We start from the raw sequence: 24,701 nt of genomic DNA on the forward strand, positions 1-24,701 counted from the left end.
TTCTCCATGCAGGTACAGCGGACCAGCAGGTCGCCAAGCCCAGAGGCCCCACCTGAACACTATGGGCTACGACGGTACTCAAGGAACAGAGGAAGCGCCACTAGCTGCGACAGTCCTGTGAACCCGAAACGTTACGATGTCGAGCGGCCGGCCACACTCTGCAGTCCCCGAAGAACGCCTCAAACACGCGAGACATCTCGAACTGCAGCAGGTGCATCTGAAACCTACGTGGCGAACAAGAGTGGTGCTCTCCACATGGGACGCCTGCGAAGTGTTAGCACTTTGATGACGGACAGACATTTTCGAATGTCGGCAAGCGCTCCGACGAGCCCGCTAAGAGAAAGCTGCGGCGAAGACAGCGATTTCACTAAAACAGTGGCAAAGCTATCAAAATATCTAAAGGCGAGCACACCAAGGCCACAGATACAATTGCCAAGTGAATCAAAGGAACGGGAATCGCACTCGGGTGCTAAAGGTACCCCGTATGTAGACGGGGTCACTGCGAGTAGCCCAGATCATACGTCACACCCGTCGCTTTCCCAGGGCCTCGAAATTTCTACGCAAGTTCACAAGAGCTTTCCTGCGGTGAGCCACGGAAGACCGGTATCTCGGAAAGCGCGAATTTTCGTCAAAGACCACTCAAAGTCATCGTGGACAACGCGCAATGCAGTGCCAAAGAAGAGACACGAAGAGCCACGGCTTTCAAGCTCAGGTCCTGTGCAATTACCATCGACGACTAAGGGTGCAGGTTTATCGAAAGCGTATGCAACGCCTGATACGGAGGTCCATGCTGCAGAGGTGAGGCGGTTCGATGCATTTGTAACAACACCAAATTATGTTATTGCGCCGCAGAGCAGTGGAATATGTCTACTGAGTTATGTATGGCAACAGTAATTTTTCGACTGGAAGGCGTCATCCGGGTACCAACGTGTTTGAGGAAAATTAGAATTCGTTTTGATTGAATTGGTTTGAAGATTAATATTTATTGTCTTACAATTGTTTGCGTCATGCATATGTGTCGGATAAGAAGTGAAATAGGTGCCCATGAAATTCAGAACCCCCCCCTTTCAACGTCGCGTATTAGAATGGCTTAGCAAAAAAACGACTTCCCGTACCATAAGTCGAGTATTGGAGACCAACATGCTGCTCGGCAATAGCCATGTACCCACTGAAACTTGCTTTCATGACGCATGGACCCTATATAACATAAAACTATTCCAATGTGTTTTTATTCTAAATACCTGACGTCAAAATTTACGTAACCGCCGATGCAAGCACCGGGTGGTGAATAGCATCGTTGATTGAACAGGCAAATCAAACGATTGCTTCCTTTAGAAGAGGTCACGTTTGTGCGCTTCCAAAGAAAAATCTTTGTCTTACTTGACAGGCTTTCTTATCTTATTGGCTGACCATGGGCGAGGAGCACGCAGAAGTAGAGATGGTTTCGCTTGGGCCAGGCTAGCGCAGTGAAAGTAGAATATCTTAATGAGGAGGGTGGTGCCAACGCTTGCGATGGGGCCGTTTGTTCTTGCTTAGACTTGGGTGTCTGGTAAAAACTCGCGGCAGCGCCAAAGAAAAAGGTAAATGTTCAACTTAAACGGATCCTCAGCGAACCAAATTTGATTAAGCGATGTGATGCACCTGCTGAAACTTAAAAACGCTATAACGCCACCCAAGAATGTTTATCATACGCAAATAAATCCATTCTCCGCGGCAGCTACCAGTATCCAGTGCCAGAGCAGTCGGCGAGCTGTCATCTTCTGTTCATTTCGGAACGGGGCAGCCTCCGGCTGGTCAGAAAAAGAACAGCCGTCTTGCTAGGAACAACAACAACAACAACGATATAATAATAATATTAATTTATTTCGCTTGAAGATGTACAGATTGTTCTGGCGTGTGTATGCATCTATAATGCGTATACGTCAATTCGATGTGTTGAGTTGTCGCTGTTGTTGACGTCGCGCGACAGAAAGGCAAAGTGGGCGCAGCCTTAAAGCTTTCGACCAATTGCGGAGGGCTGATGGTGAAAAAGGCGTGGAATCAAAAATGTTTAACTTTCTTTTGCTCGATCTAACCATGCATTACCAGTTTGTACACGTCATCTCAGGAGTGGAGATTTCGTGGTTATCCTGACGTCGCATGACAGCCAAGTGAAGTTGGGGTGGCCCCAACAAATTCTGACCAATCGTGGAGGGCGGACTGTAGAAATGGAATAAAAAAGTCTGGAATAACGTTACGCTATAGCGCCCCCATTCCCGCAACCACGAGTGGGCATGCTGTGATGTGAAAGCAGGCACAGAACAGCAAGCTATCTACCGTATTTACTCGTGTCCGGTCTACACCATTGGGTCTACACGAGGCAGGCTCTCACTACGCAATCAAGCCTTGAATTACGCTGAGACTGTGATGCCCAATAACGCAGCCGCTGGTGACTGTGAACACATTTGCTGTCTCCAACCGATTTTTAGCATCTGAGCGTTCCTACAAAAATGTCCGAATAATCGCGCAGTCCTCAAAAACGGATGGCAATAATCAAATCAGTTTTGTTTCTATAGCGCAAGCGCAGCGGAACATTCTAGTACATTTCTCTGGAAAATCGAAATTCTCTTGAAATATTCTGGCGGACGATACCGCGGATTTCTTTCGTATTAATTCATCGAAATGTGCGTCGCGGTTTGTCGTGAAGTTAAATTTAAGGCGGATGCGTAAGCTCTCGCGGTGCTGCGCAAAACCACTTGTGATTTTATAGAGGCTGTATGTCCACCGTCAGCTTACGCCATTCTGTGCAATAAGCGAGCACGCTACCTTGGGATGCATTCGCGGTAGTTTGCGGCTGATCGCCGAACTCCACCTCACGTACGTGGCCATCACTGAGTACGTGCTCGTGCCCGAATGCCGATGCGGTCCACTGCATGCTACAAACGCCTGTAAGGGCAAACTTGTAGCAGGGGTTAGGCCTAAGCAGCATTGCTTCGTCGGAATCGGCGTCCGAAGTTACGGTTGCTTGGTGTGGAGTGTGGCAAAGGGTGATAATTACGTCATCAGCAGCACAGCTACAGCGTCATATAGTAGCTCCTTGCAGAAAGTGACAATCACGCGGATGTGCGCGTAACGCTTAGTGAAAGTTTTTTACCCCATATTATCACAGTCCAAAGTTCGGACGCGCGCCTTGTACGAGTAATTATGGTATGAATTTTCAGGACTTGGATTCTGCTGCTCTATTAGCAGATGATCTAAGGTGGTAAGCTTATCTGTCCATGAAGATTAAATTTTTATTTGCGTAAGAATAACAGTAAGATTTCTTCCTAAACGGAAGTAAGTGTGTGGTTCTTGCCAGATGGTTTGTGTTCAGAGAAAGCTACAGCTAGCGATATATGTAAAAAGCACCTTCTTGCTGCTCGTTATGACGGTGACAGTTAAGTGTATACACTGAGGCAGCAAATCTATTCAGTCTGAGCTAGAAGCAAATATGGACGGGAGCTTTCTAAAAAACCTACAATTATTTGGGTATTCTTGCAGGGTACATGGAAGGTTTGCGAGCCGCGATTACAGCAGCTAGTCGCTGCACGTCATAAGATGACCCCATTCACGCCCTCAGCAGACAGGTGCGAAACTCAGGTGATGACAGTGCTCGTCTCGAGACTTGGCAACAGGAGCACGTTGTCAGCGGCAGCACCGGGCACGGAAGCTGCGCGTCTATTCGCAAAGCCGAGTTATGCCTATTTGCCGATTGGGGCGGCAGCCCGGACGACTGCCACGGGCAGGCCAACTGGAGACTTCGCCAACGCCAATATGGGTGCCGCTGGTGGTTCTGCCCCGGCGGGACTGACGTCACAGGGTCCAGCTGTGAGGCCACAGGCAGCTGTCGCCAGGCCATCTGCAGACCAAGCCAAGGCCAACGTGGTCGCAGCTACTCGTGCTGCCTCGGTGGGCGCGTCATCAGCGACTCCAGTTGTGACAGTTAAACGACCTTTCGTGCTGCCTCCACCAGCGCCAGCTCAGCAGCCGGTGACATCGCCGAAGATACAGCCACCAACTGGTCCACCGCCACAATCGCAAGGTGAGTTTCCTCCAAATTGCGGGGATGTTAAAATCGCTTCACGCATGGCGGTACTACATCGCACAAGGGAGTACACTTGTTAACACAGCGCTGGCGCCTACACCTCCCTAAGTGCATTGAGCGATTTAAAGGCAAACAGCTGCACAGAGAATGCATTTTGTGTATCTGAGTCCAAAAGCAAAGTGTGGGAACGAGTACAACCAACTCTAAGCTGTAAAGAGCGGCGTTCATGACATTGCATTGTTTGTAATACAGCAGTGTTGGTAACAGCATCGCAGGGAACGCTTTTCGCTAGGTGGTGCGCCCCGGAACCACTGCACGTTTCGCCAAAACAATGACCTCGTGTATAGTAGGCGTGTTTGGGGCTATTGATCTAAATGCCGTCATTTCTTACATACGGCTGAACATGCTTTAGGTCGCTTCTGGCCCTCCCTGGATCACGTGATATTTTCTGTACCTCACAATGCCACTTTGGAACACAGATGTCTAAGGCTTTCGTCTTAATATGTGTGCGCACAATGCTCGTGCCAGCAGCGGGAGCCTCAACGCTGCGCTGGCTCCGCCAGCGTCGATTCTGTGGAGAGATAGGGTGCGTCCACTTAGCTTTATTGTATTCGCAGCCAACCATACTGCGCTTCTTTAGAGGCCTTCCACGGTTTGGCAGCATGATCATAGTACCATCAGTACCAAATTGTTAGCGCACGCTAAGCGCCAGTTATGCGTTCTCTGCAGACGCCTGAATTGTGGAGCAGTGGTGGTCACTTAGGGACGTAAATGTGATGCCGGAAGCGCGGCGGAAGTGTCTCTATGATTGCTGTTGTAAAAACAAAATTGTTCGGTATTGTTTAAAAACGAACGGCTTTGCCTCTATCGCCCGTTTTCGTGGTTGGTGGTCGGTGTTCGGAGGTTGATGGTTGGTGGGCGGACACAAAGGCGATGCAACGACACCGCGTCGCGAGGCAACAGAGTTGTGGGGCGGCTTCATCGCGGAACGCCGACTAGCTTTTTGAGACGAAAGTACTGTTGCGCGTGAGCTTTGTGGCGTCTGCAGCAGCGCTCGGGATGTAATTCTCTCCTCTTCTTACACCAACCTATCTCTTTCTCTCTGTGTGTGTGTGTGTGTTGCGACTGCAGCAGAAGGCTGCGGCGGCGGTAGAGGCCGCTGCCCTCCCCTCCGGCACTCAGATCGCTGGAGACAACACAGACATGGCGATTTGGCTTATAAGTTAAACCACTTAAGCTACGGCTACATATTTACTCGTTAACGAATCTGGGCGTATAACTACACAAATCTATAATGTTCGAATGGTTCGTGAGAGCAAATTGGAGCCAAACCTCGTGCTAGACAAACTGTTAGCGAATGCTTCCGCTTGCACTTGCAAGCGCACTTGCACTTGCAAAACCGCGCTTGCAAATGAGGAGTTTGCGAATTCGGCCCCCTGTTTTCTACGGAACTACTCAATGAAAGAAAGAAAAGCGCCACGTAAATACCCCCACTCTATCAAATATACGCTGTAAAGCGCATCATTACTTTAAATACAGGCAATGGAACGACAGAATGACAGAAAGCTGAGCTAGTTGGTAAGGATTCATTAGGCAAAGGAAGGAAGGGATTATGTGCCTTAACAGTTATCTCTCGCGTAGACCGGCACGTGTACCCGACGGACACGTGGTGACACCATTCCTGAGCTTGCGCAGATGAGTTTTGTGTCTTCTTTCTTTTTTCGCCTCCGTGCTCCCTTCAATTGATCGCCGGCGTTCGTGTTGTCAACTTTCTCTACTCTTGTGTCCTGTCTGCACGCCTCACGTTGTTTTTTTTTTCTGCATAATGCAGGCAATGCTTTCGTGAAGTGTGTCGAAATTTTCTTAAATTCACAACCACGGTCGATAGTTTGTGTAGAATTGATTTTTTTTAGTTTGTCTTCTTTGCCAGTGCCAGCTACTGCAGGCGCTGCTGCCCGAGGCGTTGGCGCTACCACGGTCGCAGGTCAAGCGGCTTCTGCTGCTGCTCCCGTGGGCAGTGGTCCTCCCGCCGCCGGCGCAGTTGCAACCGCGTCCCCGGCCAGCCCTGCTCGCGTCACCATAGGCTCGGCCTCCGGGCCCGCTGCAACCTCTGCGAGTGGTGCTGGTTCGATGGCAGGCTTCAGCGCCGGGCCCTCTTTCTCCCCCGTCCTGGATTCAGAGCTGTTCGATGACTCGGAGTTTGGGGAGGAGCCGGAGTACGAGCTCTCGGACACCACCATCCTGGATGTCCATCCGTGCCTGCTCCTGCCGTTATCGGGATGCAACTTCCTTCTGATAGTCGGTGGGCAATCTTTTTTTTTTCTTGTCTCTGCCTGGTGCGCGTCAATACAGAGGTATAGCTCACTCTCTCCTTTTATCACGGTTTGGTGTCCCCGTTGACATAGAGTATCGCCCTCAATGAATTGACGATTAGCCTTCACTGCACTCGGAAAACATGAACATGATGATGATGGGAACACTGTCTTTGAAACGTAGAGATGAACGTCCCAGCAGGGTAGTTCCTTTTACATTTACACGTGTTGCCTCAATCAGCCTTTTCAATGTCACTGACGTGCCGGTACGTGTATACGTTTGTACTACCATGCCACTGATGTGCCCGTACTTTCTCCACTCTCGCCAGCAGGATGTGCGCTGCAAGACGAAGCTGGGAAGCTCCAATGGAGTTGCGCCATCTGTTCCATGCTTCTAGAAGCATACTTTCTCATCTCTTGGGTTTCCTCGGTCTGGGTATTAGTTGCCCGCTGATGAACGCGGCCCTTCGTGGACGTTGTCGCGTCACGCGAAGAAGGCATCTTCAGATGGGAGAGCTGGCTTCCCTGACTTCGTGTACCGCTACCGCGGCGATTCTCCGTTCAAATATTTGCTCACTATTGCAAGGCCCGTACTCTTGGGTGTTCCTGCCAACCGTCGTACCTTTAGAGATAGCTTTCTCTTTTACCCTGACACGGCGGTGTTTTCGCGGTAGCGTGCGCATTAGGACCATATTAAGAGTTAATGTGACATTATCCGTTTTGTTCCTTTCCCTTTAGTATAACCAAGAATAAACTGTAGTGTTAATTTTACAATACTACATAAAGAAAGAGAACACAGTAGGAGTGCGTCACTTCTACAAAAAAAAAACCCGAAATTCGAGGAATTAGACGGACTTATCTTCGATGCTAAATTGTTCTAGGTATACGGTTCCCTTCAGTGCATGTTTTCTCTTCCCTAGCAATGGATGGCTGGCTTGGCTTGGCTTCACTTAGCCGGACTGGGCTCTGCTCACTGGCTAATAATGTTCGACCGGTCGATCGATGGATCAACGCATTGGTTGGTTCATTGAGTGGGAGAGTATAGCAGAGCTCTAGATTGTCTGCAAGCTTCCTACCACCTGCAGATTACAGGGTAGACCCAAACGCAAACAGTACTTGGCGACTTAATCCTGTTTCACATGCCAGCGAAAATGCTCGTGATTCCTGCCGCCACGCCGCAGAAACCTGTTTCAAGTGATTGCAGCGACACTAGCGGCGGGAGCGTCGAGATTCGGGCAAGTTGGAATTTCATCGCGGCGGCAGCGCGGCAGCACCGCTTCCGAACCATTGACGGCCCGCCTCGCCACGTGACCAGTGGAGTGCTAGTACGGGAAAGCCTGCGCATAGGAAAATGTTTATTTACTTGCTACACGTGGTACGGGCAGCATGCCAAGATAGCTTTTCGACGAATTGCTAATCAGCGAGTATTAGAAACGGCCACGGCTGTGGAATGGGAAACACAACTTTGGCAATAGGGGAGACCTTTTGGGAAAAAGTCAGGGACGCCTTGCTAAAACACTATGACACCGGTAAGTAAGAACGCCAGTTGTGTTGAACTGCGAGATTGTCAGTGTTAATTTTTTTTAATGCTGCAGACTGTTGAACGGCATGACGATGATTGTGTAAAAAGTAATTTTTCCCGCCTCTCTAGCAAAATTCTGAAGCTTGTCGGATACTCGATCTTTGTCGTCGCACAGACTTCGTGCGCTTCCCGTCATTCGCACAGAATTGATCTTCGTGGAACTCCTGCGAGAGCACGTTTGTATGAATTTATTGTCCCGGTTTACGCACACATTACACGCTCCTTGGATTTATTCTTTATTGCGTGAGGTTATTCTGCGCAGTAGAGTTGTACAAGTATTGTCTTAATTATGCAGCTATGACAAAGGGAAAGCTGGCATTCCTTTAGTTAATTGAGTGGACGCTTTGGATCGGGTGCTGCTACCTAAATACATGTATAAAATGCGCGTAAGAATCGTCATGAGGCGCACATCAAGCCATGTTGGTCGACACGCTAGCGTCCATTACGGCACCGTTCCGAGCCGCTCGCGAGTTCTCGCGTCGTATATGCGCATATTTTTCACAAAATACAACACAAAAGATAACAAGTAAGCATGATTTAGATGCTTAAACGCAGGATAGGTATCCTTAAAATTAAATGCTGAAAATTAGGGACGAAACAATGCTTGTGTTGGTAGTCGCAAACAACCTAAACTGGCTGAAAGTCCCATGTTTTTTGCCAGCGGCATTGCTATTCGCAGCGGCGGAAAACGCGCGGCGGCAATGCATGTGAAACGAAACCTCGCGAAAGCTGCCGCACCGCTGTTCGCTCCATTCGCTCAATCACTTGCATGTGAAGCAGGCTTTACCTGATGGGCGGGTCGGTGGTGCAACGAGGGGGCGCAGAGCTCAATCAGAGAAACATATAGCTGTTATTGCAGTAACGAAGTGTGTTCTTCTTGACTCCTGACGTAAATTTTTTGACAATGACGTTACCTTGTACAGGTTTCCTTTTTTAAAATTCATTTTGACAAGAACACGTATGTAACACTAAAACGTGTCTAAGGCACTATGGTTAGACAAAGCGTCCCAAGATGGCGCTTCCAGCGTTGTTGCCGCCATACACCTCTCCGGTTACCCGGTAAACCACAAACGGTAAAGAATTTGCGGACTACTAACTACTCTTTAATGTCCCAATGAAGCTCCTGCGTTCTTGAAACATGGAAGCTTTGAAATAGATTTTGAGTTGCCTTGTCTGTCTAAAACTGTACTTGAGCGTTTAATGTACACAAAGGTGTTAATTATACCGTAGATGTTGAAATGAAGCCACAACGGCCGCAAGTTCTCCGAAATTATTCGTGCTACGAATTAGCGCCGTGAATATTGAGAGGCAGCTAGTTTTCGCGATGTAGCAAAGTGGCGTGGCTTGGAGTACATTTCTCCTACCATGTGGTCTTATTTTCAATATGGGTTACACAGCAATAATACAGCTGGGAACGTCTGGTGACGCTGCTTTGAACAAATTTGGGCAAATGCATTGCAGCGCCGAGAATAGTTTTTTTTTCGCGCGGACATGTAATAGTTATAAAGAAACGGAAACAGATATGTGCTGCTTTACTAATTGCAGTCTACGACAGTACTAATGCATGGCGCTTCCGCTTCCTTGAGAATTTGGGTGAACACGCATACGAAAAATCATCCACATTCCACTTGATGTGGTCGAATTCCACTCCATAACGATTCATAAACGGCAGCAGCAAGGAGTCCCTGCAAACTTAGATACTGAAAAGTTGCTGACCGCCAGCAGTTTATATTCAAACGCGCATTATACCTAATTTGTACAAAAGGGTAGTAATAATTATTTGATGTCTCTACAAGAAATATTTCCCGGTGCATATACAGTCAGTTCAGGATACTAAAAGTAGACGAGCATTCGGCATAAACATGGAACAAAACCAATGAAAACGTTTTTATTGGCTCTTTCAATATGTATTTGCATCCGCAAAAAACGCGGCACATGAAACATTGTAGATGAACGTGTCACTAAAAACAGCTCTTAAGAAACGTGCCCTTAGCAACCCAGGAGCCGTATTCTGACCGGTTCGCTTTGGAACCGATTCACATTCACGAGCACCGTCGGCCGGCGATTGGCTGTTGTCATTCTTGGCGGGTGTGACCAAAAATTTTGTTGTCGCCACAAATGTTGTCAATCATCTGCATGGCGAACGCGTTGTTTGCAATGAACGGAACCGCGCCGAAGTGGTTCGCTCGAGGGTCGCGTGAGCTCGCGAGCGCGGTTGCGCAAGGTTGCTAACGGTGGTCACCAGCTATAGTCTTGCACTGGCCGACGACACGACAAGAGAGAGAGAGAGGGCAAAAGACGAATGCCTTGGTTGCGTTGCTGGCAAGCACCAGCGAAAGACAACGACGCGACGCATTTGACATAGGCGAGGAAGAGTTTCGCAGGCACGTTAGGTTCTCCGAAGACACAGTGTGAATGCCTTACGAGGAGCTAGAAGAACCTCTTGGACCACAAACATTTAGGAGCCTTGACAATGTGACGAAAGTGATGTACGCGCTGCGTTTTTTCTTTCTCTTTCTTTTTTTCTTTTTGCTATTGGGAGTTTTCAGCAGTGCGTCGGGAATGAAGGTGGAGGTGGGGTGTCACAAATGTCAGTCAGTCGCATCATTACAGCCGTTGCCCAGGTCATTGCTGTTGTAGGTAATGAAAAAGGATGGGTCAGATGCCCCTCCACAGCAATAGAGAAAGCGGTAGTCAAGGAAGGTGTTCTTGACCGTGGCATAGATTCCAGGATTTGTGGGATGTGTGTACGGAACTCTTATAGCGACCGTCCGCCCTAAGAAGTTCAGCAGTGGTGAAAGAGCATCCTATTGGAACCGCAAAGAGTATTACGCCTGTCCGACAGAACGCCGATCGTTGATTGGTCTCCCTCGCGCAGCCACGTTGCACTTGTTCTCCGTGTGACGTAACAGCCAAACCGAACCGATGCTTAAGCGAACGGCTACCGAATGTGTCCCTATAGTGTTACTTCCTGAGTAATGCGGAATACTTCTGGGGAAAAATGCTTTGTAGAAATCACCATTCATCCTACGGTGCTCTCGTAATCTGGCCTCTGATACATTCTCGATATGTATTGCAACCTTAGCCTTTTTTTTTCTTTTCTTTTCTAGCGTCGCTGATTTTCTTCTTCGGCGCCCTGTACGCGTACTTCGACCAGGAGTCAACGCCGGCCTCAACGTCGACCAACACGTGGCTCGTTTATGTGTTCCTACACCTGGAGACAGTGTTCATGGTGGTCTCGCTCCTTGTCTTCCTTGTCGCCTCGGTCGGCTTCCTGGGAGCGCTGCGCGAAAACGTCGCGCTGCTTGACATGTACACCACGTTGCACGGCGCGTTCATCACTGCGGAACTGGTCTTCGTCTTCATAGTCTTCTTCCTGCCGGTCATCGGTCGCGAATTTGTGATCTCCCACATCACGACAGATCTGATTGTCCACTACCGCGACAACCCGGATTATGAAAGGGTACGGTCCTCCGCCTCGCCCCCTAACAAATAAGAAAGAGATGTTAAAAATGTGGTTATGAAATTTGCGCGATTGGATTTTAGTGAGAAAACGCAGACGAGATGAAGGAAAGGAGTGTGCACGGCGTGAGTGTGACCTAACAGCTGTTGTGTTGCACACGTGTTCCCCAAGGGAACGCTGTGAACAGGCAATATACCGAATGAAACAAATTAAGAGAAAGCGGTCTAGCGAAAGCTGAAAGCGCCCATGTCATGCGCCTGGGGGACTAAATGCCCACTTCATACAATTTATTGCAAGCCAAAACTAAAAACAAATATGCACGAGTTTTCTCGTCAGCGTCTAGTAGCCGCCGCCGCGAGTGTCGTGATTGCCTACAAATAACGCTTTGAGGGTGGGTTCGCACAAACACGAAAGACATTACTGCTACCTATCCGCCAATCAAGCATCAAGACGCATCTGTGTCATGATTATAATGACATTGCCAATCAAATATACGAACGGCAACACTCCATTTTCCTGACTGTACGTTCCCAACCATAGTTTAACACCCAACCCTGTAAGTAATAGCTCCCTGTAGGCAAGGTGTCTGTGAAAAGGTGCGAGACTTAAACAAAGATGGATATAATAAAACCATTGAAAGAGCGCAGATTCTCAGCTGTCGCTTTTTTGGAACTGCTAGAGGTCTTCCTATGAAGTTCATTGCTACACTCTAAAAACTAGGAAGGGTATCGCAGGAGTGAAGCGGCCGGTTCACTCTTCAAAGCGTCGTTTTACTCTCGCAAAATGTCGAGGAGAGTGAAATGCATTGTTCACTCTCTCACCAAGGAGAGAGTGAAATGTGCTTTTCACTCTCCCCCTTCAGAGAGAGAGAGTAGTTCTACTCTTGCGGCAATAGAGAACAAAACGTAGCGTGATCTTCTGCTTCAACTGTAGGTGGCTGGCCCCGAACATGGCAATGTATCATTCATGCACGCTGAGCAAAGAACACATCGTTTTGCTTCTAAGAGAACAGGCCGCCGCAGTTCAAAGGAACGCGTAGCGAGCGCTCTACTTTTTCACTCGGAGTTCTCCACCGCGCGCGCGCGCGCTCAAGATCGCGGAACAACACAGCACCGGAGAAAGGTGATCTTTTATTGTGGCTGTAGCTCTCAATTTACTCATCACGGCTTTTCTTTGAATGCCTCAACCGTTGAGCTTCCTGCTTCTGCTCCTCCAAGTACATTTGTCGCCGGTTCCATATGCCTAAAACTGGTATCTGCAGCTCCTTTGTAATTTGAACTTTAAGGATGTCGCTTTCCTTCTATTACCTCCACAGACAATTCTCTGTGACATGCGAAGAATGTCACAGAAGGGAAAAAAAAAACACTTGGCAATGTCTGCTATGTCTAGCCAAGTGTACAAATTTAAGGACTTTCCAGTACTTCTAAAAATTCCAGGCTTTTCAATGCCTTGAAAATGGCATTTTAGAAATAAAGGGTTTTCAAGGATCGCTACAAACCCTGGTTTCTAGCACCTAAATAATTTTACAAGCTTATTTTGGCATGGAGTTCGGAAATTCAAGCTTTTTAGCTAACGCTGCATCATCTCTGTACATTGAAACCACGAGAGCGCAACCATTTTGGAGTAAAGAAAAATACTGAAAGCTTTTAATACCACTCTTTTTCTATGGAGCTTCGTATTGCCTAGTTAGGTTTACGAATGTGCCTGGTTTTGGTGGGCGTTTCTTCGACATTTTCTGTGAGAAGTAGATGACTAACCCCCGTATTCAGAAATGTATATTAATACAAAGCCCATGCTTGACTTTATATAAACGACGCCTGGTGCGAACGTCCCCCAGACGCTCACTGCCTTTCTTTTGGTGCGTTCACGACTTGCGTCATTTAGATCAAGTCAAGCATGGGCTTCAAGTTATGATGCATTTCTGAATATGGGGGTAAGCGTGCGCTATTTCGGGCAACGGATTGTGCAATTGACACTGAGAGGAAACGGGGAAAACAAAGTTAACGCCCTATACTCCTAAACTTTCGCGTACCTGTGGTGTGCGTGTATCGTGGAAGAAGAAACAGCGCTAACACCAGGACGAAAAAAAGCATCGACCACACCAGCGCTTCGTGGTGTTGTCCATGTTTTTGCGTCGTCCTTGTGTTGCGCTGTTTCTTCTAAAATGCTCAACCAACTAGCCGGCAAGTCTATCCTGTGCATATATATTGAACACACGTATGAATGTAGATGGTCTTCGAAGCTTTTAGAACGAGCACTGCCACAGGATACGAGCAGTGCACGCGTAACAAGTGGACACATTACTCATTTAAACATGCGTGCCAATGCATGTGACGCGGCTATCGGCATAAGCAGTCTCCAAATGCTGGAATGCGTGCTCTTCAAAACGCTAACGATCCGCTGCTAATGCAGGACAACAGCTCACAGCGGACTGAACCAAACTCTAAACTAATGCACCTGAAAAGAACGCCTACACGGCAGCGTGAGGCACGTCGAAATGCCTGGTACTGGCATCGCAGTTGACCACATACGAATGGAACTGGCGGAAAAAATAAACAGAAATGCTCACCAGTATACGCGCGACTTAAATTCACATACGTGGATGGTTGGCACGATACTTTGTATCCGCGTAATTTCGGAGAACATATAATGCATGGACTGGAAAAGCACTCGATCGTGAGCTGAACGGCACATTTGTTATTTTCCTGGGGTGACGACAAGCCGTGAATAGTTCTCACGTCGTCGTCTACGTTGTATTCCTCCGTTAGTCGTAGCAAGGAATGGAAATGATGCAAACGCAAACGTATTCCAGTACACAACAGCACAGCACACTGCAGAGAAACTCCAACCACCGCAGCCGATTCCTCAAATACATTTCTTATGTATATAAGCTCTAAAACAACACGACTGAGCGTGGTGGCTTTGTGGTGTAATGGTTAGGATGTGCGCTTTGAATTGTATAGATGCGAGTGTACGTGGGTTCGAATCCACGTGATGTATAGAGCAATGTGGTTCTCCATAAGTGTGTGATTCCGTCGACTATTGTGTTCTAATTAGATTATGTGTCTCCTGATTGTGAAATATGCGAAAATATTTGCGGATTAAATGTGAATTAGCTTTTTTTTCTCCGCAGTGGCGTTCGGGACACATACGCATAGGCCGATTATGAGCCGTCACGACTCATGTTAGGCAGCAAATAGCCAGGAAAAATGACTTTAAAATCCTGCATAACATTGCTCACGCCTATTCTGAAGGCCGCTTGGAATTGGGCCACTGAGTCTGAGGAGCCGCCTAGAGAACGGTATATCAGCGACCCTAATTTGATCTGATTTCCTGCCTGCATGCGTGGCCAGGACTTCGCTAAGAGGGTATTGGGAAGAGTAGTTGCACTCTGTTTGGGGGAGTAGAAGTACTCGGTCTGGTGGAGTGCCATTACCCCTACGGTGAGAGTATTACCACTCTGCGGAAGAGTACTAGCACTCCCTGTGGGAAGAGTATTATCACTCTGCAGAAGAGTACTAGCAATCCCTTGCGGCGGAGTAACAAAACTCTGTAAACAGGAGTTGACCTACTCTCTCTCAAAGAGGGTCGATCTACTCTCGAAAAGAGAGTGAAATATGGGACAAGCCGCTACTCCCTCAAAGGGAGTGCCCGGCACTCTCTTAGTTTTTAGAGTGTATATTTTAGTGATGTGAAAGGTGCATACGGCCAACACACGACTTGCACACTCAAGGAAAGCGTTGCACATTCAGATCGTCGAGTTCCTAGTCCTGTGTAGATATATTTAACGAGAGCAGTGCTGGTAAGCACAAAGTTTATTTAAAATGAACTAGTGAACACTAGCGCTTTCTAGGATTTCTTGCGTTTACTTTCCAGCATTTTATATGTACTACCAAATAGGCACGTATAACTGATTGCCACCTTTCTTTAACACCGGAGGCCGCGTTTTCAAAAGAGGCCGACGTTTCTGAATACCTAGCGGTATGAGACAAATTCAGCAGCCACAACTCCAGTTGAGCACTGCAGAATTCGAAGCGTTGTTGTTTGGTTAACAGAAGAGCATTGGGAAGGGCCGTGGCAATTCTATGAAACTAAAGGTGCACCGCAGCAGCCAAGATGAAATGTTTCTATGGCATTGCATTCTTAAAGATGGTGATTAGGTGCAATTTTACAGCTTTACATCGTAAGAGTATGTGCAATTATAAATATGTACATCTCTTCGCATAGGTACTGCATATACCGCTTCGCATACTGTGGGTTCGACGGCGTGTTGAGCGATGATCTCACTTGTTGTTCGGCGCCTGGAGTTGCCGGTTAGTGCAGAGCAAGTTCAATGTGTGTCACTGCTGACGCCAATGGACACTCGTGGAAGAATCCAGGGGTGCTAATGCTAGAAACTGAGGGCGAACGTGCCAAGCGACAATTGATTGCGATGGGGGTGACATGCAAGAACGGCCACGTGCCATGAATTGGGGGCATATTATAGATCCCCTGGGGGTCAAAATTAATCAGGAGTTCCTCACTACGGCGTGCTTCCTAATGAAATCGTGATTTTGGCATGTAAAGCCCCAGAATTGAATTAAATGTAATAATTGATATGCATAATGTTTTGTCGGTAATCTACCAAGTGTGAAGGTAACATTATTCGTAGACTGTGGGCGTTGAATAACAGTTTGCGCTCCAAATGAATTCTTCGAATAACAGCCGTACGCTCCAAATGAATTGCTTCGCCACTGCTTGATTCAGTTTGTTCGTCTACGAACGTTCGGGATGAGCCCATGTAAATGGCCAGATGCCACGAGGAAAACAATGGGCTGTTAAAGCACACGGTAGAGTATATGCGAAGCTGTCCCGCTCTTTAGAGTTCCAAATGCGAAAAAAGCGCATTTATTCTTAACCTGAATAACTACAGCCGATCTTACAGAAGCCTTATTTAACGCCCTCTCCGCTAAGGTAAATTACGAACCATCGCAGGAGATTGACTACGTCCAGTCATCTCTGCACTGTTGCGGTATGACGGAAAATGCGTACCGTGACTGGAACGCCAACGAGTACTTCAACTGCAGCACGATCAACCCCAGCGCCGAGCGTTGCTCGGTGCCGCCCTCCTGCTGCCGAAAAATCGAACCGCCACACGGCCTAGTCTTCGTCGATGACAGCGGCCCAACAACCCCACTGATTGCTTCAGGAGTGGCCGTAGAAGAAGAGCACGAGAGTGAGGAGAACGTCGACGGAGACGTCTACGTGCCCACCCTGTGCGGTCGAGGTGTCATGAGCCTTAAGGAGGAGGACGCCTGGAAGGTACGCACTCGTCATCGCGTCCACATCGTCGATCGAGCCTCTGTGACACTTCCTGCGTGTAGAAAAGCGCGGTGGCTTAGCCCCTATGGCGGCGCGATACTGAGATCGAGGTCCGGGTTCGATTCCCGACCACAGCAGCCGCATTTCGATGGAGGCAAGGGGAGAAAAACGCCCCTGCATACGGTGCAAGTTGAAGTAGCCCCCTTACGAGGTGCCTCATAAACATATTAGTGTTTTGTAACGTGAAACTCCAGAATTTCAGTGCCTTCTTCTTTTTTTTAGCCATCTTTCGAGTTTATTAGCTAACGCGTATAGGTGACGAACTGGCCTTTGAACCAGGCCATTTATTAGCCTACACAGTAGCCTTCATCACAAAATTACTCTGTGGGTGGTTCCGGTTCTGACTGTCGTCGTATACGCTTTTCTTTCCTCCACGTTGACGATCTTGATAGAGTTATTCAGCCTGCAGCTAAACCTAATACAAAGGGGTATAAAATTTAAGGAATGCACAGCGAGTGACGCAATGGAAAATATAAAGGTGTAAATTCGGAAACATTAAAACGCGATACGAGTTATACGGAGAAAAATGGTGCAGCTCATGTCCTATATTTGCATCTGACAGCAATATGTGTATTTGGACACTTTACCGAATGCACCGAGTGGACGACCGACCATCCATCATAATTAACATAGTGGATGTTAAAGTAAGGGACACGCAATCGAGAGAGGTAGACGAATATGTGTTGTGATAAAATGAGCTGCTCTGTTATTCTCCTTGCGGCATAGGTTGGAGTCAGCTTATGGGTGACGTGGTTCGTGTTGCTGGCGAAGGCCTTCTTCTCGTTGCGGACAGAGCTAGCTGACGACCACGATGTGAATGATCATGAAAAAGTGACGCACACACGTGGTTTTCTTATTCTACCCCGCATAGTACACTGTGTGCCATGTCTCCTCGTACAGTGATGCAGAAGGGTACCTGCCGAGTGCACTGCAACATGTCCAGAGTTGCACACCACCCGCATGCCTCGTAGCATTTAACCAGTACAGCTAGCCAATACGTTTGATAACAGTAAACTAGTGGGGTAGTTGCTGCGACAGGTTAAAAATACAGAAGCGCTGAAATAGTACAGAAAGACAGCGGAGAACATGAAGAGGAAACAAGTTCAAGGTCTGGGGCTGTCTCCGTAATCCTTCGGGGCTCCAATATACGAAAAACTAATGAGAGAACGCAACAGCACATATCACAAAACGTACCGTGACGCTTTTGCTTGAGTTTGACAGTTGTTCGGCAGTTTTTCAATAAACATATTTTTTTCCCCCTGTGGCACAGCGCATATACACGCGAGGTTGCGGGGCGGCCATGTTTCACTACGTGGAGTCCCGGATCGTGGAGATCGTCCTGTACACGCTGCTGGTCATCGTTGTCCACCTCATCCTCGCGTCACTCACGGTCAGCGTGCGCAAGGAGATCACCGCACTCGGAAAGGTGTACGACAAGTACTACAAGGTGCCCAACAGCTATTGCAATAGAGTATTCGGCTTGACCGATGTGGCGTGAACACCAACTTAGTAGGCTCGATAGCTAAACTCAACCAACTGGAGGTACTACGGCTCTGACATCTTGGGATCTATAAAGACAGCCTACTTGGTCTATGTTCCGTCAACACACCCAATGGTGTTCTTTTCACCCAAGGAGTCGACACACCAACAAGAATAATTTGACTCGAATATTTGCTTTGAAATATATTCGCACGTACAGAGCCGCACAGCGCAGTCAGCAATGAACAACGCGGTACAGCGGGATTTCGGTGTACGGCAACAGTCCACGGAAATGATAGTGGTGAGGAAGAACCTAAAATCACACCAGTCATGCCAGCTTGCCTTTTGCAAGCAGGCTTCCTGGTCCTCTTGAGTGGCCGCTGCCAATGCACCAATTGTGGTCCTCCGAAAGATTTATGCGTGCCTCCGTAACGCACCAGGCTCCCGTGTCGTCACCAAGAAGAAACATTTGTTTCCAAGCCTAAAGCAATGGTACCAGTGTCTGCTTTAGTAGCAGAACAGAAATTTCGAAGAGCAGGTGCAAAATAATTTCTTCGCAGAATTCAGCGCGTAAAATAATGGAAAGCACAGACACAAGAAACACACCCGCCGTGGTTGCTTAGTAGCTATTGCGCTGGGCCGCTCAGCACGAGGCCACGTGATGGAATCCCGTAGACGGCGGCCGCATTTAGATGGGGGCGAACTGCGAAAACACCCTTGATTGTCGCCATATTTAGAACCCCACATGGCCCAAATGACTCCTGAGGATGCCACTATAAGACATGCCTCAGAATGACACCATGGTTCTGACTCGTAAAACCATCACTATATAATTTACTTCAAATGCAAGAAACATGCAGCCTGAAGCACTGACTTGGTAGATGTTTTAATTTGAAGGTAGGGAAAATTGCAACGAAGTAGGAAGGCATAACCTGCCACGGTATGCTCGGCGATTAAAACACGATAACCATCCGGCATGGCCAGTGGTGACATTTTTTTTTTGTGCCAGCGGTGAGTGCTGGGAATATAAAACTGACGCACTGTGGACTGGACGAAATTTAGGTGAGGCCATTTGTAATGTGTCGTGACTCAATTTGCCACCCCCTCCCGTCCCTCAACTTCGCCCCCCCACCCCACGATGAGCCAGCACTCACCGGTAGTGGTGCGAAAACCGCCGGCTAGGGTGCCGGCCTGTAATCGCATTTCAATCGCTGCAGCACTGTATACAAAACCAACTAATGCATTTCAGCATGCGGTGAACTGAGGTTATAAACATGAGTCAATAAAACGAAGTCAGGTATTCACGAATTCGAATTTTGTGTCAAAGCCTGCAAGGGATAAGTGGCGAACGTAGCTCTAGGAACGTTGTGTAAAGTCAAACTCTTCTGTTGCTTCAGGTGCGAGGTTATTTTTGTGAATGAGAAGAAAAGACAATGTGCGATGAACCTGTACCTTGAAAATCGCAACAATTAGAATACTTTGCCATGTAGGAGCAATGTCATCTCTTCAGGAAATACGTGCGTTTCATAAGACGTGGCCTATCTCGTTGACGATCGCACAAATTAATACACAAAATATCATTATTTTGAATCTAAATGTGCGTATTTCAATCTAAATGTCTAAACATATCGAATAAAAACTGCTGAATTTCGAATATTTTTCTTCAAATCGTAAATTATGCGTTATTCAAATGTAACGAGGGTCGTGTTCAAGCAACGAAAATGATGAAAAAGATATTGCCTTACGATCAAGTAAATGCGGTATACCGTTAGCATTACATGTGTGCGACACCACTGCAACCAGAGATCTTGCATCGGTCAGTCTCCTCTGACAGTGCTTTCAAAAGAAAGCAAGTCCCATTCGAAACTTCTTCTTCGCCGCCCTGTTATCTCTGTTTTCCCGGTCTACTAGACGAACAAATGCTTATTGAGGGCATTCAGTGTTGGCCGAGGACATTTAGCCAGAAACTTCGTACACAATATCAAAAATTTAAAAGAATATCTTTTTAATGTTGTCTTTAGACAAGACTCCTGAAGTTATATGTTCACCCCATGAAAACATGGCGATAACCTACAACGTCAGTTGCATTTTGCGGGCTTACTTTACATTTATGCAGCGATGCCACGGTAACAAGTTGGACACGTTCATCGCAGGTTGTCTACCGGGGCCAGAAAAACATGAAGCAGATGAACACGCCAGAGGAGGAAGCGGCACTTGTGCGCACATCCCCTCAGGGTCCCCCTCTGGTGGCCTCGCAAGAAGCCCGTCGACAGAGGCATCGCAGACGCTATCTGGACGTCCGGCCGGTGTGGAAGACGCTTCCAAAGCAGGCTGCCCCAGCCGGTGCGATAGCGTTTGACGGCATAATTTACCCACATTTCCCGAGAATTCAGCATGTGCTTTTTGTCGTACCTGTTTCTCAACTTGAATTAGACAGGCAGGCACATAGATAGGTGCATAGCCAGTGAGGTAGATAAATAGATAGATTGACTGATAGATGAATTTATCGATTTATTTATTTATTTATTTATTTATTTCTTTATTTATTTATTTATTCTTCCTCCTTTGTATATGAGTGGTAGCATGTAACACCTTGCCATGCAGAAAAACGGGACAAAAACATGCGTGAAGCACGAAGGAATCCGCACAATGGCTTGGCGATGCTTTTCAATCACGAATCGCTACCAACCCACACAAATTACTATTCCGAATAAAATCATGCGTATCAGATACTCTACCCACTAAAGCTCAGCCTCATCCCTTTTCCCTACCTATTTTAGAGCTTGCATTGCTTTTCTTTTTACGCAAGTGAACAGCAATGGACTGCCTCTCCTCTGAAAAGGTCGCTAGTTTAATCTTGTGCTACTTTAACCTTGCGCAGAACCTCCATGATAGATTAGCATAAGTATCTTAACGGGGCACACTAAACGTGCAATCCAAGAACTCTCGACTCGAAACGTCTTACTCAAAGAACTATACAATGCACTTATTGCCAGTGAGCTGTATGGAAGCACAGTGTCTTTGTTCAGTGAACGGCGCTATCGTATCCATCCAGTGCAGATACAAGCAGTTCGTTTTCTGAGAGCTCTTCACTGTTGAAAGCTGCTTTAGTGGGCTTCTGTGCGGGGCCCGACGTCACCTTAGCCTTGCGTAGCTCCAACACCGCTGACCCTTCACTCATCTTATTACTTTCGTTTTGCGTGACAGTGATTAGGCGTAACTCAAATCCAGACACTCACCTTTTTCCAACGCCACCGTTGACGCCCACGCTGGGCTCCGGCTGGCTGTGATACTATAGGCAAGAATCTTGCCTGCTAGGTATTGAGGTGATGCCTAACGAAAAAGGTATACTGCAGATGCCATAAGGGTCAAAGGATACAAAGATATTAGAAGAGGCGCTTCCCCGTTGCTAGGTAACACCTTGCTAGACGAAACATACGCAAAAGAACTGTAAAGAATGTTTCCCAATTAAGCGTGTACTGTCTATGAGTTCCGTATTCGACAAAATTTCGACTAATAGTGACTTGGCGAGTACGGGGGTTGAGATTGTAGTGTAAGTAGCAAAGGCTGGCTTCAGAAGTACAGTTTTCGCAGGTGATATTTTTCGCATACAGTTTACGTCAAAAGACAACGAGCCGCGGAATTTGAAAAAAAAAATTTGCATTTTCGCCCTAAGGGCGAATGAGTCGCAACAAAAGCAAGGGTTTTAGCGTTGCGCCAGAACACATTGGATGGTGTTCTGGCTATACCTGGGTGCCTGAAACGTTGGCTTGGCGCAGCACGCAAGACAAATCTTGCCATCTAGAAGAAACAGTTCTCCGGCAGCTACCGGGCGTCTCACAACGGTGGTGCGAGAAGCGTCACCAGTGGGATTACAGGCATCACACTTCAACTGAGCACGAGACGAGACCGAAGGGAAACTATCGGCATTGTTCAGCGACCAGTGCAATGCGCACTGGTCACTGATGCGTTTGATGTTTGCCGCTGAGACCGGAGCATGCGCACAGTGGCTCAGCAGGACCGCTTGTGGGGTCATACTGCGCATGCGCGCAACGCTCACATCATTGCCAGGAGGCAAAACTCTCTCCCTGTTCCAATACCGAGGCGACTCGGTGTAGCGCTTTACCGTGCGCCCACATTGATTCATCGTTTTATGCGAAGCATATTACTAGAGCTCAACCCAGCTCCTCAGGCGCGGCGGTGTCGCCTTCAATACCGCGTGACACCGCGACGTCACGACAGAAAAGAAACGGGGCTCCAACTCGCGCCGTCGCTCGCGGCGTCGCCTTCAAGGCTGACCACGTGAGACTGTGACGTCATGACAGAGGAGAAACGGGGCTCTAACTCTCGCCGTCACTCGCGGCGGTGCGGCGGTATATAAGCAGCTGCGCTTCCCTCTGCTAGACACTCACGCGGTGAGATGCCTCCTGGAGACAGAGCTGCTCGTTGGAATGAGAAGAGAAGGTTGCGGCGTGCTACAGAGACTGATGAAGAGCGGGAAGAACGTCTGGCCAAGCAACGTGCTCAGTATGCGGCTCGGCGACAAGTTACTTACCAAGTTTAGCCACCAATATGCTTCGCATCTGACTAGGCTTAACCAAGCTAAGCCTCAGCCAATTTTTTTAGAGCCGATTGCAGTACGCGGCCATGGAGATCAGGCAAATGCCCGAGGGCCAGACGCGTACCCACCGTCAAAGGGACAGCACGACAACGGCGACGCAGAAAGCAAGAATGCACCTTGAGCGTCCGTATAATTTGTTATTGCAATAAATCCTTTATATTTAGGCTGCCTTGAGACGCAGCCAGGTATTGAGATTTCGACCCTGTGCTCGTGCATACTGGCGAATGCGAACAGCGAGGTGCGGTACGGTTCGGTTAGCTATACGGTCACAAGCTCTTCTAAAATTCAATTTTTTTTACTTTGATCCCGCGCTCGAAACACCTTTGACGCCGACTGTTCGTGAGCGGATGTGTTAGTCTAGTTGTATATCTTAAAGCGCAGCTTGGTATATGAAACGCGTGAACTTTGTAGTTTATTCTTGTGGCATACCTTGCGGCTAACGCACGAATCTACTGCAAAAAATAGAGTTTTGGGGCTTTTATACGTGAAAATGCTTTTACGCAAGACAGGTGTTCGAAATCCCACCGATTAATATGGCGATCGGTGTTACGATAGGAACTGTTGCCTTAGCCATTGACGTTTATGAACAGCATTTCGTAAGAGAAAGAGAATATGATAGATGAACAAGGGTAGTCAAACAGTACACAACCGGGTTGCCTAATTTGCACCATGAAAAGAATAAACAAGAAGAAAAGTTTAAGACAAGGAGAGAAAGTGAAGCGTTCATTTGGTCTCGAGCTGCTGATGTCCTGGATTTCCGAGCTTTATGTAACAGATGATCGTTCAGTCCCACGCACTTCAGAATTTCAGCAGCCCTCATGCAAGATCATACTACGGAATTAAGTCATAAATATTGTGCGAGTTGGAAAATGCCTGCTCAGTAAACGCGTTATGAAATCATAGCTGGTAAATTTTGATTTAGTTGAAGATGACCACTCCACGATCATCCTTCTGTGGAGCCTGCCATGTATTTTATAATAAACTAACCTTTTGTCAACCAATAAATTACGCTATATTTCGCAGATGTAACGACGCTATGAGAATTCATTTTATTCCTAAACAGAAAATTTTATTGGCGCTTCATGATCATTAACGCCTGATTGTTTCCTCTTCCTCATACTTTAAAGAAATAACATAGCAAGTTGCCATTTAGTGGCAGCATTCAAAGCTAATAGATCTTCTCTTTGCTTGAAATCAATGATATTGGGCTCGATGCATGAAGTGTTAACACTCACAAATTTGTTGCCATTTAGAGTACCTGATAAAAAAGCGCTCTGATGAAAGATTTATCACTTTCTCTTTTTTTCCTTTCAGTGGCAAAAAACAACGCTTGAGGAACCCGCTCACGCCTCACGTGCTGAACGTGGCCGTTGACATCTGCATATTCACAGGCCTGTTCATGTCGCATGTAACGCATCGTGCGTTACAAAACGACATTGCCTTGAGCCTCGCACAACACTCGCGCATATCGTCCGCCGTAATTAACTTGCATTAAAATAAACTCTCGATATTATTTCAGATCGAAAAAGGTATATTTTGCCTTTTACACAATAAGAGATGGCAATTTTCGTCTCCTGAAAATATGGGAATAAACAGTGCATTGGACTACAGTTCATGTTTTGTGATAGTTCTTGTCACTTCTTCTGAATAACAAGCCGTGCGCATCAGAAACGCACGTCTACTGCTAAAGAGAGGAAACGCATACATGTGAAAAACCCCGACGCGGCAATCACATCCTGTGTTTCGTCTCCTAAGGAGTAAACGTATTGTATAGAGCACAAAGTAAGCATATAAAACGTTTTCTTGCAGCCATCAGTGCT

General features: G+C 47.4%; 1 protein-coding gene across 3 annotated transcripts; it reads left to right on the plus strand.

Annotated features, from left to right (window-relative positions):
- Positions 1-24,405, plus strand: LOC135910156 (PGC-1 and ERR-induced regulator in muscle protein 1-like). Of its 3 annotated transcripts, XM_065442192.2 has the most exons (8): positions 1-798; positions 3,520-4,060; positions 5,994-6,365; positions 11,068-11,420; positions 16,395-16,721; positions 18,052-18,228; positions 20,414-20,603; positions 24,196-24,405. In XM_065442192.2, the coding sequence occupies exons 1-8, from the start codon at positions 7-9 to the stop codon at positions 24,213-24,215; spliced, it is 2,772 nt and encodes a 923-aa protein (XP_065298264.1). In that variant the 5' UTR covers positions 1-6; the 3' UTR covers positions 24,216-24,405. The 3 variants fall into 3 exon arrangements, with proteins under 3 accessions (XP_065298264.1, XP_065298265.1, XP_065298266.1); XM_065442193.2 differs by lacking the exon at positions 18,052-18,228 and having other exon boundaries at positions 24,196-24,404; XM_065442194.2 differs by lacking the exons at positions 16,395-16,721; positions 18,052-18,228 and having other exon boundaries at positions 24,196-24,401.
- The last annotated feature ends 296 nt before the right edge of the window (positions 24,406-24,701 follow it).

Source organism: Dermacentor albipictus, chromosome 7 (genome assembly GCF_038994185.2).
Source record: "Dermacentor albipictus isolate Rhodes 1998 colony chromosome 7, USDA_Dalb.pri_finalv2, whole genome shotgun sequence".
In the NCBI taxonomy this organism is placed as follows: Eukaryota; Metazoa; Arthropoda; class Arachnida; order Ixodida; family Ixodidae; genus Dermacentor; species Dermacentor albipictus.